Here is a 15,292-nt window from a genome sequence, read left to right on the forward strand (position 1 = left end):
CCATGACAGGCCTTATTTTAAGCCAGAAAAGACAGGCCTAAGGGTATGGTAGTGAAACTATTCCTAGAATTTAGATTTTTCCACCTTCCTGTGTGATGCCTAGCCCCTAAGTTGCTCAAATGCACCAATAAAATGCATAAATTTAGGTAATTACCATATAAGGAATAAGGAACTCGCCTACGTGTGTAGTGATGAATGTACTTGTTTATTGAGTGCATAAAAATACTGGCAGGGGGAGGGACGGGGCTTCTCGCTCAGCACAGTGCTATGCCATATGTGCCGGTGGGAGCCCCAGCTAGCTGGAAATAAATCCTCTTGCTGTTGCATCCAGCCTGGCTTTTGTGAGTTGTTTAGTTGTTTTGGGGAGGGTCTCATACCAGACATAACAATTTGAAAGTCAGAGTTAACATAGAGTGAGAAGGAGAGAGAGAGAGAGAGAGAGAGAGAGAGAGAGAGAGAGAGAGAGAGTCTTCCATCCACTTGTTCACTCCCCAATTGGCTACAATGGCCGGAGCTGTGCCAATTCAAAGCCAGGAGCTGGGAGCTTCTTCCAGGTCTCCCCATGCAGGTGCAAGGGTCCAAGGACTTGGGCCATCTTCTATTGTTTTCCCAGGCCACAAGAGAGAGTTGGATCGGAAATGAAGCAGCCGGGACTCAAACTGGCGCCCATATGGGATGCTGGCACTACAGGCCATGGCTTTACCCACTACGCCACAGTGCCGGCCCCTATTTCACTAAGTTTGATGTTATCTAGTTTCATTCATTTTGTTGCAAACAACAGGATTTCATTTTTTTTACCACTGTGTAGTATTCCATTGTGTACATATCCTATAGTTTTTTTATCCAGTCTTCGGTTGACGGACATTTGGGATGACTGCATATCTTGAATAGCTGGGATTTGAACCTGTGCTCCCATATAGGATGACAGCATTGCAGGCAGTGGCTTACTTGCTGTGCCACAGTGCTGGCCCCCTAAAATGCTTACAAATATATTCAGAGGATATGGAACATATTTAAATTAATATATACATAAACATACACATATGTATTTTATAAAATAAGGAAATTTCTTGATATAAACTTGAAACTTTATCTGCTACAATGAAGTTCTTAAGACAATGTAGAAGAGGGAACAAGTAGCCGGCGCCGCAGTTCACTAGGCTAATCCTCCACCTTGCGGCGCCGGCACACCGGGTTCTAGTCCCGGTCGGGGCACCGATCCTGTCCCGGTTGCCCCTCTTCCAGCCAGCTCTCTGCTGTGGCCAGGGAGTGCAGTGGAGGATGGCCCAAGTGCTTGGGCCCTGCACCCCATGGGAGACCAGGATAAGCCCCTGGCTCCTGCCATCGGATCAGCGCAGTGCGCGGGCTGCAGCGCACCTACCGCGGTGGCCATTGGAGGGTGAACCAACGGCAAAAGGAAGATCTTTCTCTCTGTCTCTCTCTCACTGTCCACTCTGCCTGTCAAAAAAAATAAAATAAATAAAAATAAATAAATAAAGCACTTTCAAAAAAAAAAAAAGGAGAGGGAACAAGTGAATTTATGTTTATAAACACACACATATATAATATATGTTTATAAATCAATATAGATTGCATGTGAAAATAAGTAGACATGTAAAATAAGACCATTTATGCATGTATACGTAAATATCAAATGTGGAGGTGGGCGTTTGGTGCAGAAGTTAAGATGCCCCCTGGGATGCTTACATCCTATATATAGTGTTGGATCTGAGTTCAAGTTCTAGTTCTGCTTTAGATTCCAGCTTTCCTGCTAACTTGGGGGCTGGGAGGCAGTAGTGATGGTTCAAGTAGTTAAGTCTCGGCCATGCACACAGAAGTCCTTGATTGTGATCCTGGCTTCTGGCTCCTGCCTGGACCAGCCCTGGCCATTTTGGGCATTTGGGAGGTGCACTAGAAGATGGGAGTTCTCTCTCTCTCTCTTTGACCATCTCTCTATGCATATATCAAATAAATTAAAAATGAATAAATTTGAACTATGTATTTTAAAGATTTATTTTATTTGAAAGGCAGAGTTAGAGAGAGGGAAGGAAAGACTGAGAGAGAGAGAGAGATCTTTCATCCACTGCTTCACTCTCCAAAAGGACCACAACTACCAGGTCTGGGCCAGGCTGAAGCCAGGAGCCTGGAGCTCCAGTTGGGTCACGTTGGTGGCAGGGGCCCAAGCAGTTGGGATAGCTTGGGATGTCTCTTCAGGCACTTTAGCAGGGAGCTGGGTCAGAAGCCAAGCAGTGAGAGACTTGAGCCAACACGTGTATGGGATGCTAACATCGCAGGCAGGGGCTTAATCCTCTGTGCCACAACACGGGCCGCTTCAACATATATATTTGTTAGGCATAATTTAAAGCCGCAGTATCTCGTGTGTACCCAGGTACCTGCATTAGGAGGGGAACCCTGAGCACTCTCATCTACTGGCAAAATGTGAACCAAAAATGCCAAGGGGTCCCCGGCTGCCAGTTCAAACAGCCTGTGCCTGATCCCAACACCAGGACAAGACCCCTTAGTAGACCAAGTGCCATTTGCCCTCCTGCCAAAGCTGGGATAGTTCCTTCCATATGTCTATCTGGATGAGAATTCTTCTTTACGTAACAGTAACACAGACTGGGGCACTCCCGGAACATCAGGCCAGGAGGACGCCGGAGGCCTGAGACTCCAGCCCTCCAGCTGTGTGCACATCAGATACTCCTCACCCTGCACAGATGTGCATTCCTGCTCCAGCATATGCTGAGGCCCTGTCAGGCCCAAACCACATCCTGTTATTTCCCTGCTGAGAACTGAAGTTTTCATTAAAGTGGAACAGTCCTACCCCACGGCTAGCCATCGGAGTCTTTCCCACAGATTGCTGTGTTCCTGTCTGTTTTCCCTCTCTCTTATTGAGACCTGCTTTACATGCATTCCTTTCTTATCCAGTCCTTACTTAAAAGAGTGTCTACGCTACCCTGCCTGCTCCCATCTAAATTCTTGGCACATACCTGATGTACTTGATGCACTTCTAGTGCTCGCCTTTTTTTTATTTTTTTTTTGACAGGCAGAGTGGACAGTGAGAGAGAGACAGAGAGAAAGGTCCTCCTTTGCCGTTGGTTCACCCTCCAATGGCCGCCGCGGTAGCGCGCTGCGGCCGGCGCACCACACTGATCCGATGGCAGGAGCCAGGTGCTTCTCCTGGTCTCCCATGGGGTGCAGGGCCCAAGCACTTGGGCCATCCTCCACTGCACTCCCTGGCCACAGCAGAGAGCTGGCCTGGAAGAGGGGCAACCGGGACAGGATCGGTGCCCCGACCGGGACTAGAACCCGGTGTGCCGGCGCCGCAAGGCGGAGGATTAGCCTAGTGAGCCGCGGCGCCGGCCTAGTGCTCGCCTTTAAAACCTATTTTAAGTCTGTAAGGCCTCAGAGTACAAATTCAGGACTGAGTTTTTTTACTGTGTGTTTTTTTGGGCCGTACCTTGAAACAATTCCAAATCAACTCTTCTGTTTTTTAATAAATTTGTACCTCTATTTCTTTTAAGTATTGATGTACATTTAAGATAATTTTTATTTATTTGAGAAGTAGAAAGAGACATACACACACACACACAGAGAGAGAGAGAGAGAGAAAGAGAATCTGCCATACACTGGTTCACTTCCACAGATGCCTGCAACAGCCAGGGCTGGGCCATGTCAAAGAGAAAAGCCAGAAACTCAATCCAGGTCTCTGACGTGGTGGAGGGACTCAAGTACTTGAACTACCACCTGCTGCCTCCCAAGGTGCAGGTTAGCAAGGAGGGAAGCAAGTTGGAATTAGGAGGGGAGCTGGGACTTGAATCCAGGCACTCCATCCGATGTGGGGATACAAGCATTCCAAGTGGTGTCTTAGCTTCTACACCAAAGGCCCAGCCCTAAATGTCAACATTCTTGATACAGTCAGCAAGATCCAGAACAATCCCACCACCAGCACCTGGCGTTTCTTGGACTCAATGTTCAGTACCAGCATGGAATGTTCAGGTTCACTGAGCTCCATTTTTCTTGGGATACAAGTTGGAAGTCTTCTTGGATTTGGAATCTTACACTCCTTGTTGCTGATGTCTATGTTTTGTTTGGGACTTAAGAGATAATTCCCTTAGCTTAGGGATTCTATGTTTACCTTTACAAGAGAGAGAGAGAGAGAGAGAGAGAGAGAGAGAGAGAGATTTGGCTCAAAGGATTTTTTTCCCCACTCCCAGAGAGTCATTTGGGTAAAATTCTGTTTTCTACCTCCCAGCTGGGAAAGCAGGATATAACCTGGGTGATTTAAATGTTTATCATGTAGCAGACCCTGTTCAAAAAATTCTGGGTGTGGTGCGCATTAGGTGCAGAGGTAAAGATGCTACTTACAACACCCATATCCCATATAAGAGTTGTCTGAGACAGAGTCCCAGGTCTGCTTCTGATTAGAAAGCTTCCTGGGTTGTTTTTTTTTTTTTTTTTTTTTTTTTTTTACAGGCAGAGTTAGACAATGAGAGAGAGAGAGAGACAGAGAGAAAGGTCTTCCTTCTGTTGGTTCACCCCCCAAATGGCCACTATGGCTGGCACTGCGCCAATCCAAAGCCAGGAGCCAGGTGCTTCCTCCTGGTCTCCCATGCGGGTGCAGGGCCCAAGCACTTGGACCATCCTCCACTGCATTCCCGGGCCACAGCAGAGAACTGGACTGAAAGAGGAACAACCGGGACAGAATCTGGCACCCCAACAGGGACTAGAACCCGAGGTACTGGCGCCACAGGCGAAGGATTAGCCTAGTGAGCCACGGTGCCGGCCAAAGCTTCCTGTTGATGTGTGCCCTGGGAGGCAGCCGGTAAGGCACCAGGACCCTGCCATCCTGATGGGAGACCCACCCTGAGTCCTGAGCTCCTGGCTACAGCCTTGCCTAGTCTCAGTGGTAAGATGCATGTGGGTTGGTGTCCTGGTGTCGATGACAGTTTACGAGACTAGACACAACAGTGAGAGAAGAGGAAAGGAAGTTTTGAGTAGAAACAAAGAAGCTTTGAGCAAACAGAGGGACTGGTAGAGAGACCAAGCTGCTGAGGTCTTGCAGTCTAGGCCCTGAGAAGGTCTTGCCTAATATTTAGAGAAGAATTCTAAATAAATAAACGAGGCATAAATAAATGAGGCAGCATGGTACATTTTAAGATTTTATTTAGTGTGAAAGATGGGTAAATCTGAGTTTACCCTGAAGGCGCAGGGCTACAGCCAGCTCTCTCCTGGTAAGAGGCCAGGGCAAAAAAGAAAAGAGCCAGACACACCGTATCCCAGGCTTTTTTTTTTTTTTTTTTTTTTTTTTTTTTTTAACTTGACAAGTAGAGTTACAGACAGTGAGAGAGAGAGAGACAGAAGGTCTTTCTTCCGTTGGTTCACCCGACAAATGGCCACTACAGCCGGCGCTGCACTGATCCGAAGCCAGGAGCCAGGTGCTTCCTCCTGGTCTCCCATGAGGGTGCAGGGACCCAAGCACTTGGGCCATCCTCTGCTGCCCTCCAGGCCACAGCAGAGAGCTGAACTGGAAGAGGAGTAACCGGGACTAGTACCTGGCACCCCAACCGGGACTAGAATCCGGGATGCCGGTGCCGCAGGCGGAGGATTAGCCAAGTGAGCCATGGCGCCGGCCCATGTCCCAGGCTTTTAACCCACTTCCAAAGGGGAGTGGTTAATTAACCCGATTGACTGGTGGGCACCCAGGTGTGGCCAGGTAGGGGCATGAGGTCACAGGGGCGTGAAGATATCAGGTAGGGTGTGAGGACACACAGGGGTACGGTGAAGGCGTGGTCTTCCCAGCTCACAAACCTAATCGATTTTAACCTGTATGCCTGCCTACTTCAATACCTCTGGCCCTACTGGACTACATACAGGAGATATTTGCTTCTCCAATAAACAAGAGCCCTGATGGCCAAGTATTGTCCAGAGACATTTGTTTAGGGAATTCCACATCTAAAAATCCCCCATAAAGACTTTCCCAGAAGAGGGAGGTGGGGAGAAAAAACGGGGGACCCCAGTCTGAATGCAGACAATGCTCTCAGTCCTTTACTGAGACGCCCGCCTGATCCATCGGATGTAGTAGTGTCTGTCTCTTCATTCTTTCTGATACACTGTGTTAAAATCGCCTTCTCTTCTGCTCCTTCATTGGCCACATTCTTCATCATTGATAGAACAAGTTCCCAGGGGTTCAAATCAGGGCTACAGAACTGGACCTGGGCTGCTGGAAGGCCAGTCTCCCAGAGATGAGTTGATACAGGGAAATCAAAGTTATTCAAGAGGATAGCAGCATGGGGAGGGAGACATGGGCCTTCTTTGTCTCAGAAAACAATTCTCTCCCCCTTGCCAGTTAGAAAGCACATTTTTTAAGTTGGAAAGAGGAGTTGGAGTTGGGGGAAGTTAGGAGGATAATGGGCACAGTGTTGGGCAGAATCCCAAGGTTCACTTGGAACTCGATGGGCAGGGCTCCTTTTGATCTAAGACGTGACAATTTACAGTGGTCGATCACAGTTCCTGGATAGGTGTGGAATGAATGCTTCGGCGGATTTTTTGGCATTAAACTTGACGACTGCAAATTCCTTCCTTGTGTGATTCTAGCCATTTCCCTGTAGTTGGTCCCTGGAATTCGTCAGCACAAATTATTTGTTGGGTTAAACATGAGTTGGATTAATCATAAGGCCAAGCAATTAGCTTTTGATAAGCAGAATGTGAAAAGAGAGGAAAAAAATATATCCACTTTAGTTACAGCACTTAGAGTGCTTCTTCGTGCAAATTTATTGGAAAAATTCTGACTTACTCCTCAAATGCATGGTACAACGGTTGGCTGGCAAGAACCCAATTGCTTGGGCCTTCACCATTGCCTACCAGAGCCTGCATGGACTGCAATGCTGAATTCAGGAGCCAGAGCCAGGAATTGAACCTAGATACTCTGCGGTTAGGATGCAGGCCCGTTAACTTGAAGACTAAATGCCTGTACCCTGCCTTCTGAAAGTCTTAAGCTCTTAAATTACCGTGACAAAAATAGAAGGAACTTTCAAAATCCCCAAATCGGTTTATTTGTGTGCTCAGGGGAGAAATCCTCAGAAAGTGTCTTTTTCTCTCTGCTCTTTGTTCTTTTGCCTGTCAGCTGCCTCCTAGGCAGCTTTGAAATGTAAACATCTGGGAAATTAGCTGTGGGGCGGGGGAGGGCTTCGCTTCCTGTTCTCAGGAACTTTCTTTGGCTGCTAAAAAAAAAAAAAAAAAAAAAAAAAGTTTTTTTTTTTTTTGCTTTTTGCCTTTCATCTGGGCTGAAATTAACTATATACTGAGAAAGAAAGAGCTCCCTTTTATGCAGACAAAAGGAAAATGTGCCTGTAATGGATCCCTTTATGTCTTTCTCATTTCAATCCAAACAAAAATTGAGCAGAAAGACGGGCCTCCCTCTACAGCTGGAAACGAGCAGCAAGCTCTCCCCGCAGCCAGGGAGAGGGCAGCGCAGGGGCATGGAAAGACTTCCCTCCGGCAGCCACCACAGGCGCCTCAGCTCTCCCAGCTCCGCACTAATCCTTTGGCTTTTAACAAAAAGCCACTGTGTGTGTCTGCTGGGGAAGTTCTCAACACCCACCTGTGGTCACCAACCCCAGGGCAAAAACAAACTCCTTCTTTGTGTGCCTTTAATATGGGAACTGCACTTCCCCATCTTGTGGAAAAGAAATCATTAAACAAAATCTTAAAGATCCTTTCTACTAGTATTTTTTTTTTTTTTGACAGGCAGAGTGGATAGTGAGAGAGAGACAGAGAGAAAGGTCTTCCTTTTTGCCGCTGGTTCACCTCCAATGGCCGCTGCGGCCGGCGCATCTCGCTGATCCGAAGCCAGGAGCCAGGTGCTTATCCTGGTCTCCCATGTGGGTGCAGGGCCCAAGGACTTGGGCCATCCTCCACTGCATTCCCTGGCCACAGCAGAGAGCTGGCCTGGAAGAGGGGCAACCGGGACAGGATCGGTGCCCCGACCGGGACTAGAACCCGGTGTGCTGGTGCCGCAAGGCGGAGGATTAGCCTGTTGAGCCACAGCGCCCGCCTTCTACTAGTATTTGTAAAAACGGATTTAAAAAAATATTTTGCTTGTTTGAGAAGCAGAGACACACAGAGAGAAATTAACTTGCTGGTTCACTCCCAAACACCTTCAACAATCAAGGCACAGAACCCAATACAGTTCTCCCACATGAGTGTCAGGGACCCAACCACTTGAGCCACAATCTGCTGCCTCCCAGGGTGCCATTAGCAGGAAGCTGGAATAGGAAACAGAGCTGGGTCTTGAACCCAACGACTCCAGATTGGGATAGGCAAGAAGCTAGGTTAGGACCAGGGAGCAGGAAGTCACAAGCCACACTCACACCCACCCCAAGTACCCTCCTCCTTGTCATTCAAAATGCTGCTTCCCAGGAAACATCTCCTCCATCTGGAACCTAGAGGGGAGGCACCACGCAAATTGCCACTCCCACTTCCCACCTTACACAAGAGAAAGGCAACTAGGAGAGGGACTGTTCTGCTGGAGACCACGACTGGAGCAGGTGCTGGGCTGCTCTCTCTGCATCCCCTCTTCTTCTGGGCTCTCTTCCCACTCATGTGGGTATCTCTGGGGGGCAACCCGTGTACTTGTGTTGTGTGCACGCTTCTCACCTGTTAAGTAAACTTTATCACTTTGTGTGCCTTATCAGCCTGTCCTTAGAATGCTTCTCTAGGTACAAGGCAATGACCTGGAATGAGACAATAAACCCTACTCCCCCACATCAATGGTGCTTTCATGTGCAACTCAATTTCCACCTGGCTATTATGGTGTCTCCTCCTTCCTGGTCCTGGATTAGACACTGGTGCATTATGGGAAAGTGGGTTTACTGCATTGACGGGTAAAGGGATAGAATTACAATAGAGTGCTACACAGAAATTATGATTTATTTACTTATTTATTTGAAAGGCAGAGTAACTGAAAGGGAGAGACAGAAACAGAGATCTTTCATCTGCTGGTTCACTCCCTAGATGGCTGCAATAGCCAGGGCCAGGCCAGAAAGTCGGGAGTGGGATTCCATTCAAGTTTCCCACATGGGTCATGGGTCCAAGCACTTGAACTAACACTCTCGGCCTTCCCTGGTACATTAGCAGGAAGCAGAGTAGCCGGGACTCGAACCTGTACTCTACTAAGGAATGCCAGCATTGCAAGCAGCAGCTTAATCTACTGTAACTCTGCCTTTCAGATAAATAAATAAATCTTTAAAAAGTGTAAATCACTTAAGTTAAAAATATTAATTTAAGGAAGGGTAGGACATTTGGTGCAGTAGTTAAGATGTAGCTGTCCTATGTAGGAGTGTCTAAGATTAAGCCCTAGGTCCATTTCCGATTTGCTTCCTGCTGAGGGGCACCCTGGGAGGCAGCAGCTGATGACGCAAGTACTTGGATCATGGGAGACCTAGATTGCATTCTGGGCTCCTGGCTTCAGCCTGGCCCAGCCCTGGCTGTGGTATTTAGAGAGTGAACCAGTGGATGGAAGATCTCTCTCTTTATCTCTGCTTTTCAAATAAATAACATTTTAAAAAAATGTAGGAAACACTGGAAGAAAGAAAATATAAAGCAAGTCAATAGGTGAATAGGTGGTGAGAAAAAGGATATTTTCCCCTACATTCCATTTTCTGAGTGTTCCAATTTTCCATTATAAATATGTATTGCTTTAAAAAAAACAGCAGGAAAAACATTTTTTAAAAGACACAACTAGCAATACAGAATACAAAGCAGTTTATAAACACAAATTAGTCCTTAGACCTTAAGACAGAATGTCTCAAGAGAACAAAAGTTCAGACTCACTTCAGGAAAAGGTTTACTTACCGAAGCCTGTAATTTGTTCTTTGGAAAGGGCTGTACGCCACTTTTACTTGCTGAAGTTCTTCAATTCTGTGTTTATTTGATGTGGATGGTACCTCACCTAGAGCAGGAATTGATTCATTGTAGCAGAAAAAAAAAAACCAGGAAATATTTCAGTAAACAGCCCAATGGACAGGTTATTAACAAAATATATTTATTTATTCATTGTTTATTTGAAAGGCAGAGAGACAGAAGAGGGGGAGGGAGAGTTTCAAAAGTCAGGAGCCAGAACTCCAACCTGGTCTCCCACAGGGGTGACAGGGTCCTGAGTATTTGGGCCATCATCTGCTGCCTTCCCAGGTGCATTAGCAGGAAGTTGGCTCGGAAGCAGAGCAGCGGAGACTGGAACTAGAGCTCCAATATGGGATGTGGGCCTTGCAAGGGCAGCTTAAGCCTCTGTGCCAGGACGCTGGCCCCAGCACACGCTCACATCCATCCCACAGCAAAGGGATGAGCCAACAGGCCACACACACACACACACACACACACCCGGCCTCTCCCTCTGAGCCCAACAGCCCAAAATCGATGTTCAAAGTGATTCAGCCTGGACTGGTGTGGCCTTCTGGGGAGTGAACCAGAGGATGAAGGTGCTCGCCTCGCTCTCTCTCTTTTGCCCTGCCCTTCAAATAAATAAATAATCTTAAAAGACAAGGAAAGAAGTGTCTTCATACTGATTGACAGTACTGAAAGTCCAGCTACCCATTGCAGGGCGATAGTGCTTTGCCAGGTGTGTAAAAGTGCACTACCCAGGGCTTTCCCATCGGCAAGGGCCACAGGGAAATGGCAGTGAGGCACCCCGTGGGCAATTTTTGGGTCCCATCTTTTCCAGGGCACGGCCAGGGAGCCCACTACTCTCGGGAATGGATGCTAGTTATGTGGGCGGAGTGTGTTTCCTAGGATTACAGACATGAATTCAATATTTCTGTTTATTTCTGATTATTGTATCGTCTACACTAGCCGGTGACTTCCCCAGATTCCCAGATACAGCTAAGTATTTTTCACATTTTGCGCACACACACACACATTAATATGCTTATGTGAAAATTATGTGTTTTACGTATTCTTCTCCGTGTGTGTGTTACAACCAGGCTTTCCATTACTTGAGGCGGCCATTGCCATCTCAGCCCGGCACCGAATTCACACAACGGCGCTTCCTCACGGAGAAGGACGCCAGGGGACCCCGCGTCGGTTTCCTTTCTACCCATGAACCAGGCCGCGGAGACTTAAAAAAAGAGGGGCACAGATCCCACCGCTGCCTACAGGGACGGAAACACCCTCCTCAGCCTCCCCCCTCTTTTTTCCCCCCACAAAAGCAAAAACCCCAAAGACGGCGCGGACAGCGCCCCGCTGCGTCCAGGCGCGCGCGCGCGCCACACCTCCTGCGCCGCAGGTGATTGGCGCGCTCCGCCTGCCGGGCCCGCCCCCTCCATCCCCGCCTCGCGCGCTCCGCCTGCCGGGCCCGCCCCCCCCGCCTCCGCCTCGCGCGCTCCGCCTGCCGGGCCCGCCCCCCCCGCCCCCGCCTCGCGCGCTCCGCCTGCCGGGCCCGCCCCCCCCGCCCCCGCCTCGCGCGCTCCGCCTGCCGGGCCCGCCCCCCCCCGCCCCCGCCTCGCGCGCTCCGCCTGCCGGGCCCGCCCCTCCATCCCCGCCTCGCGCGCTCCGCCTGCCGGGCCCGCCCCCCCCGCCCCCGCCTCGCGCGCTCCGCCTGCCGGGCCCGCCCCCCCCCGCCCCCGCCTCGCGCGCTCCGCCTGCCGGGCCCGCCCCTCCATCCCCGCCTCGCGCGCTCCGCCTGCCGGCCCCGCCCCCTCCATCCCCGCCTCGCGCGCTCCGCCTGCCGGGCCCGCCCCCCCGCCCCCGCCTCGCGCGCTCCGCCTGCCGGGCCCGCCCCCCCCGCCCCCGCCTCGCGCGCTCCGCCTGCCGGGCCGCCCCTCCATCCCCGCCTCGCGCGCTCCGCCTGCCGGGCCCCCCTCCGCCCCCGCCTCGCGCGCTCCGCCTGCCCGGCCCCGCCCCCTCCATCCCCGCCTCGCGCGCTCCGCCTGCCGGGCCCCCCCCCGCCCCCGCCTCGCGCGCTCCGCCTGCCGGGCCGCCCCTCCATCCCCGCCTCGCGCGCTCCGCCTGCTGGGCCCGCCCCTCCCGCCCCCGCCTCCGCCTCGCGCGCTCCGCCTGCCCGGCCCCGCCCCCTCCATCCCCGCCTCGCGCGCTCCGCCTGCCGGGCCGCCCCCCCCCGCCCCCGCCTCGCGCGCTCCGCCTGCCGGGCCCGCCCCCCCCGCCCCCGCCTCGCGCGCTCCGCCTGCCGGCCCCGCCCCCTCCATCCCCGCCTCGCGCGCTCCGCCTGCCGGGCCCGCCCCCCCCGCCCCCGCCTCGCGCGCTCCGCCTGCCGGGCCCGCCCCCCCCGCCCCCGCCTCGCGCGCTCCGCCTGCCGGGCCCGCCCCTCCATCCCCGCCTCGCGCGCTCCGCCTGCCGGCCCCGCCCCCTCCATCCCCGCCTCGCGCGCTCCGCCTGCCGGGCCCGCCCCCCCCCGCCCCCGCCTCGCGCGCTCCGCCTGCCGGGCCCGCCCCCCCCGCCCCCGCCTCGCGCGCTCCGCCTGCCGGGCCGCCCCTCCATCCCCGCCTCGCGCGCTCCGCCTGCCGGGCCCCCCTCCGCCCCCGCCTCGCGCGCTCCGCCTGCCCGGCCCCGCCCCCTCCATCCCCGCCTCGCGCGCTCCGCCTGCCGGGCCCCCCCCCGCCCCCGCCTCGCGCGCTCCGCCTGCCGGGCCCCCCTCCATCCCCGCCTCGCGCGCTCCGCCTGCCCGGCCCCCCTCCGCCCCCGCCTCGCGGGTCGTCCTCGTCCTCTCCCCAGCCCTCCGTCCACCCGCATTACACGCCCCCACCCCCGAAGTCCTAAAACAAGGAGGCTGAGTCTGCGGGTCTAGGCCGGGGAGGCTTGGGGCAGAGCCGGCCGCTTGTGCTTCCCGGCGCGGGGGAGCTGGGCCGAGGGGCGCCGGCCCCGAGGAGAAGGGCGTCTCTGTCGAAGTGTGAGGGGCCAGAGTCCCGCCGGACGCCAGGGAGGTCTCCTGCGGCCGTGTGGGACTCGGCCCTTCAGGCCGAGGGCAGGGTGCGGCGGGCCTGCGTGGCGCAGGAGGAGCGGGGCTGGGCAGTTTCCGAAAGCCAACCACAAGCCCCCTCCACCGCCCATTCCCCCCGCTTTTCTACGACCTCTCGCCCCCGCACTTTCTCCCTAGTCCCTGTCTGGCTGGCCGCCCAGTGCACACTTAAGGCTGCGAATCTCCGCTCTGAGGAGTGACGTCTCCTAAGATGGCATCTAAAGAGAGCTGAAAAGCAGAGGGACCGACTGCCTCGACCAGCTAGGGACGGGCGGTCAAAGAAGAGCCGGGAACTCCAGCGAAACCAGTGTCGGGTTTTATTGTGATGTCCGGGCAGAGCGCCGTGGCGAAGCACACGAGCCAGAACAGAAGGGTTTCTGAGCCCCAGGCAGGCCTGGGTCTTGGGCTAGGAGGAAGGCAGCTGGTGATCTGGGTGCTCTCGGGACTTCAGGAAGATGCTGTATTTGCTCAGGAAAGGTTTGGCCAGACCATTCAGCTCTTGCCGAAGCACCTCCAGAGCCCTGTCCAGCTCTTGCTGATCCCCGGTCAGCTGCTTCCTGTAGTAGTTGACGTAGAGGTTCACCCAGTCGTCCAGCACGACCTGCATGGCCTCCTCCGATAGAAGCGGGTCGTTGAAGACCTGGGCGGGCAGGGGCAGAGGGTTGGAAAGCGAGAATAGAGTCAGCAATGGGATCCGGGGGCCCTAGGAGCTCTCATGTCCTCTCTCCTTCTAGATGTGTCCATTAACTCCACTGTCCTCCCAGCTGCAAGCTAGTCTCCCTTTTCTGCCTTCAGCGCCCACTCCCAGCACACTGAGGCCTGTGTGTGTGACCCAAACTGCCTGGGCCTACCTGCTGATTCAGCAGAACGTTGAATTCCTTCAGGCCCTTAGAAATGAGATCCTTATTGGCCGGAAGAAGCGCCATCTGCTTGTCTGGAGAAAGAGAGAATTTAAGCTTTCTTGGCTTTAGCCTCGGGATAGTTCCCCCAATCCTCACATCCCGCTTAAGGAAGCTCCCTCCACCCCCACCCCTACTCTCTACTCTGGGGTCACAGTTCCTCCGAGCTGGGCTCACCTTCAAGTCCAGCAGTGCTGTGATGTCTCACCCACACTCCTCAGGGTGTGTGAATCCTCTGTGCTCAGCTGGATGCCGACAGGCAGTCAAGCGGCAGCCTCAGGAGACGCCCCGCATTTAGGTCCTGAGCAGGGGTGATAGATAGGTCAGCCTGGGGAGGAGAAGGCGGGTGGGGCTGCCCTGGACACAGAAAGATAGCGAGGCCAAGAACACCAGATAAATTAGGAGACCCTGAAAATGCAAGAACCAAACCAGGCACGTTCAATGGCTGTCTGCCCAGGATCCAGGCGCCAAATGCTGAGGCAATGAACTTTGACATGACAAGACATTTTGCCATTGTCACAACGTGGTGGCAATCATTCTCTCAGTTTATAGATGACATATCAGTAGCAGCTTATGTCACATTGGTGCCAGGCTCTGTTTCAAACATGTATTGAGGATTTATCCTTATTTAAAAAATCTCTCTAGACATATCATGCAGCTGAAGCATCTGGAAGATTGGGCTCTATGCACCAGGCTGTGCTGCAAGAGTGGAGATGCATTTGTCTTGCTCTCCACCACATCATCAGGTGCACGACAAGGTGGAAATACTGTTTTTCACTTTGAGTAATTTTCCCAGTGTTTTCCATTTTCAGCAGTTGTTATTCTGAGTACTAATTTTGCATACTAATTGAATAGTACAAAAATGTACACTGAAAATGTCATCATATCTAGCTGTTACCTCCTCTCCAGAAGTAACCAGCATTAAAGTTATGAGTGTCTCCTGTTGTATGTTTTTTCATTCATCCTGTCAACTGTTTCTTCATTTAAAAACCAACATTCACAGGCACCTATATATTCGTGGAGGTTTGTTGCTTGTGGGGTGTGTGTGTGTGTGTGTGTCCTTGGATATAGCATTTTCTCCTATACATATGCTGTATACTCATACACAGCAGAAGTGGAGTGGGATTTGTGCCACAGTGGGTTAAGCCACCACTATCGCACAGTCCCATATTGGAGTGCCAGTTTGAGTCCCAGCTACTCTACACTTCATCCTGCTTCCTGTTAATGTGCCTGGGAGGCAATACCTAATGGTCCAAGTGTGTGGATTCCTACCACCCATGCGGGAGAACTGGATGGAATTCCAGGTTTCTGGCTTTGGCCTGGCATAGTCCTGGCTATTGCAGGCATTTGGGGAGTGAACCAACATATGGAAGCTCTCTCTCTCTCTCTTTCTTTCTCTCTCTCTCTAGCAATCTACCTTTCA

General features: G+C 52.6%; 2 protein-coding genes across 2 annotated transcripts in view; one reads left to right on the forward strand and one right to left on the reverse strand.

Annotated features, from left to right (window-relative positions):
* Positions 1 to 13,185, forward strand: part of LOC133750477 (uncharacterized) — a 50,854-nt gene extending 37,669 nt beyond the window's left edge. Inside the window, exon 4 of the mRNA XM_062180077.1 lies at positions 13,109 to 13,185. Coding sequence (XP_062036061.1) covers positions 13,109 to 13,170 — 62 coding nt within the window. The 3' untranslated portion in view covers positions 13,171 to 13,185. The remainder of the gene's footprint in view (positions 1 to 13,108) is intronic.
* Positions 13,186 to 13,376: 191 nt separating this feature from the next.
* On the reverse strand, positions 13,377 to 13,896 carry AHSP (alpha hemoglobin stabilizing protein). The gene is made up of 2 exons (XM_062180963.1): positions 13,822 to 13,896; positions 13,377 to 13,610 (listed from the first exon to the last, which is right to left on the reverse strand). The coding sequence occupies exons 1-2, from the start codon at positions 13,894 to 13,896 to the stop codon at positions 13,377 to 13,379; spliced, it is 309 nt and encodes a 102-aa protein (XP_062036947.1).
* Between the last annotated feature and the right edge of the window lie 1,396 nt (positions 13,897 to 15,292).

Source organism: Lepus europaeus, chromosome 21, assembly GCF_033115175.1.
Source record: "Lepus europaeus isolate LE1 chromosome 21, mLepTim1.pri, whole genome shotgun sequence".
Taxonomy (NCBI): domain Eukaryota; kingdom Metazoa; phylum Chordata; class Mammalia; order Lagomorpha; family Leporidae; genus Lepus; species Lepus europaeus.

Excerpts from the sequence above, each read along its gene's own strand:
- AHSP (XM_062180963.1), bottom strand. The coding sequence starts at position 13,896 with ATGGCGCTTCTTCCGGCCAATAAGGATCTCATTTCTAAGGGCCTGAAG. Across the intron at positions 13,611-13,821 it reads ACGTTCTGCTGAATCAGCAG|GTCTTCAACGACCCGCTTCT; the intron begins GTAGGCCCAGGC and ends CTGCCCGCCCAG.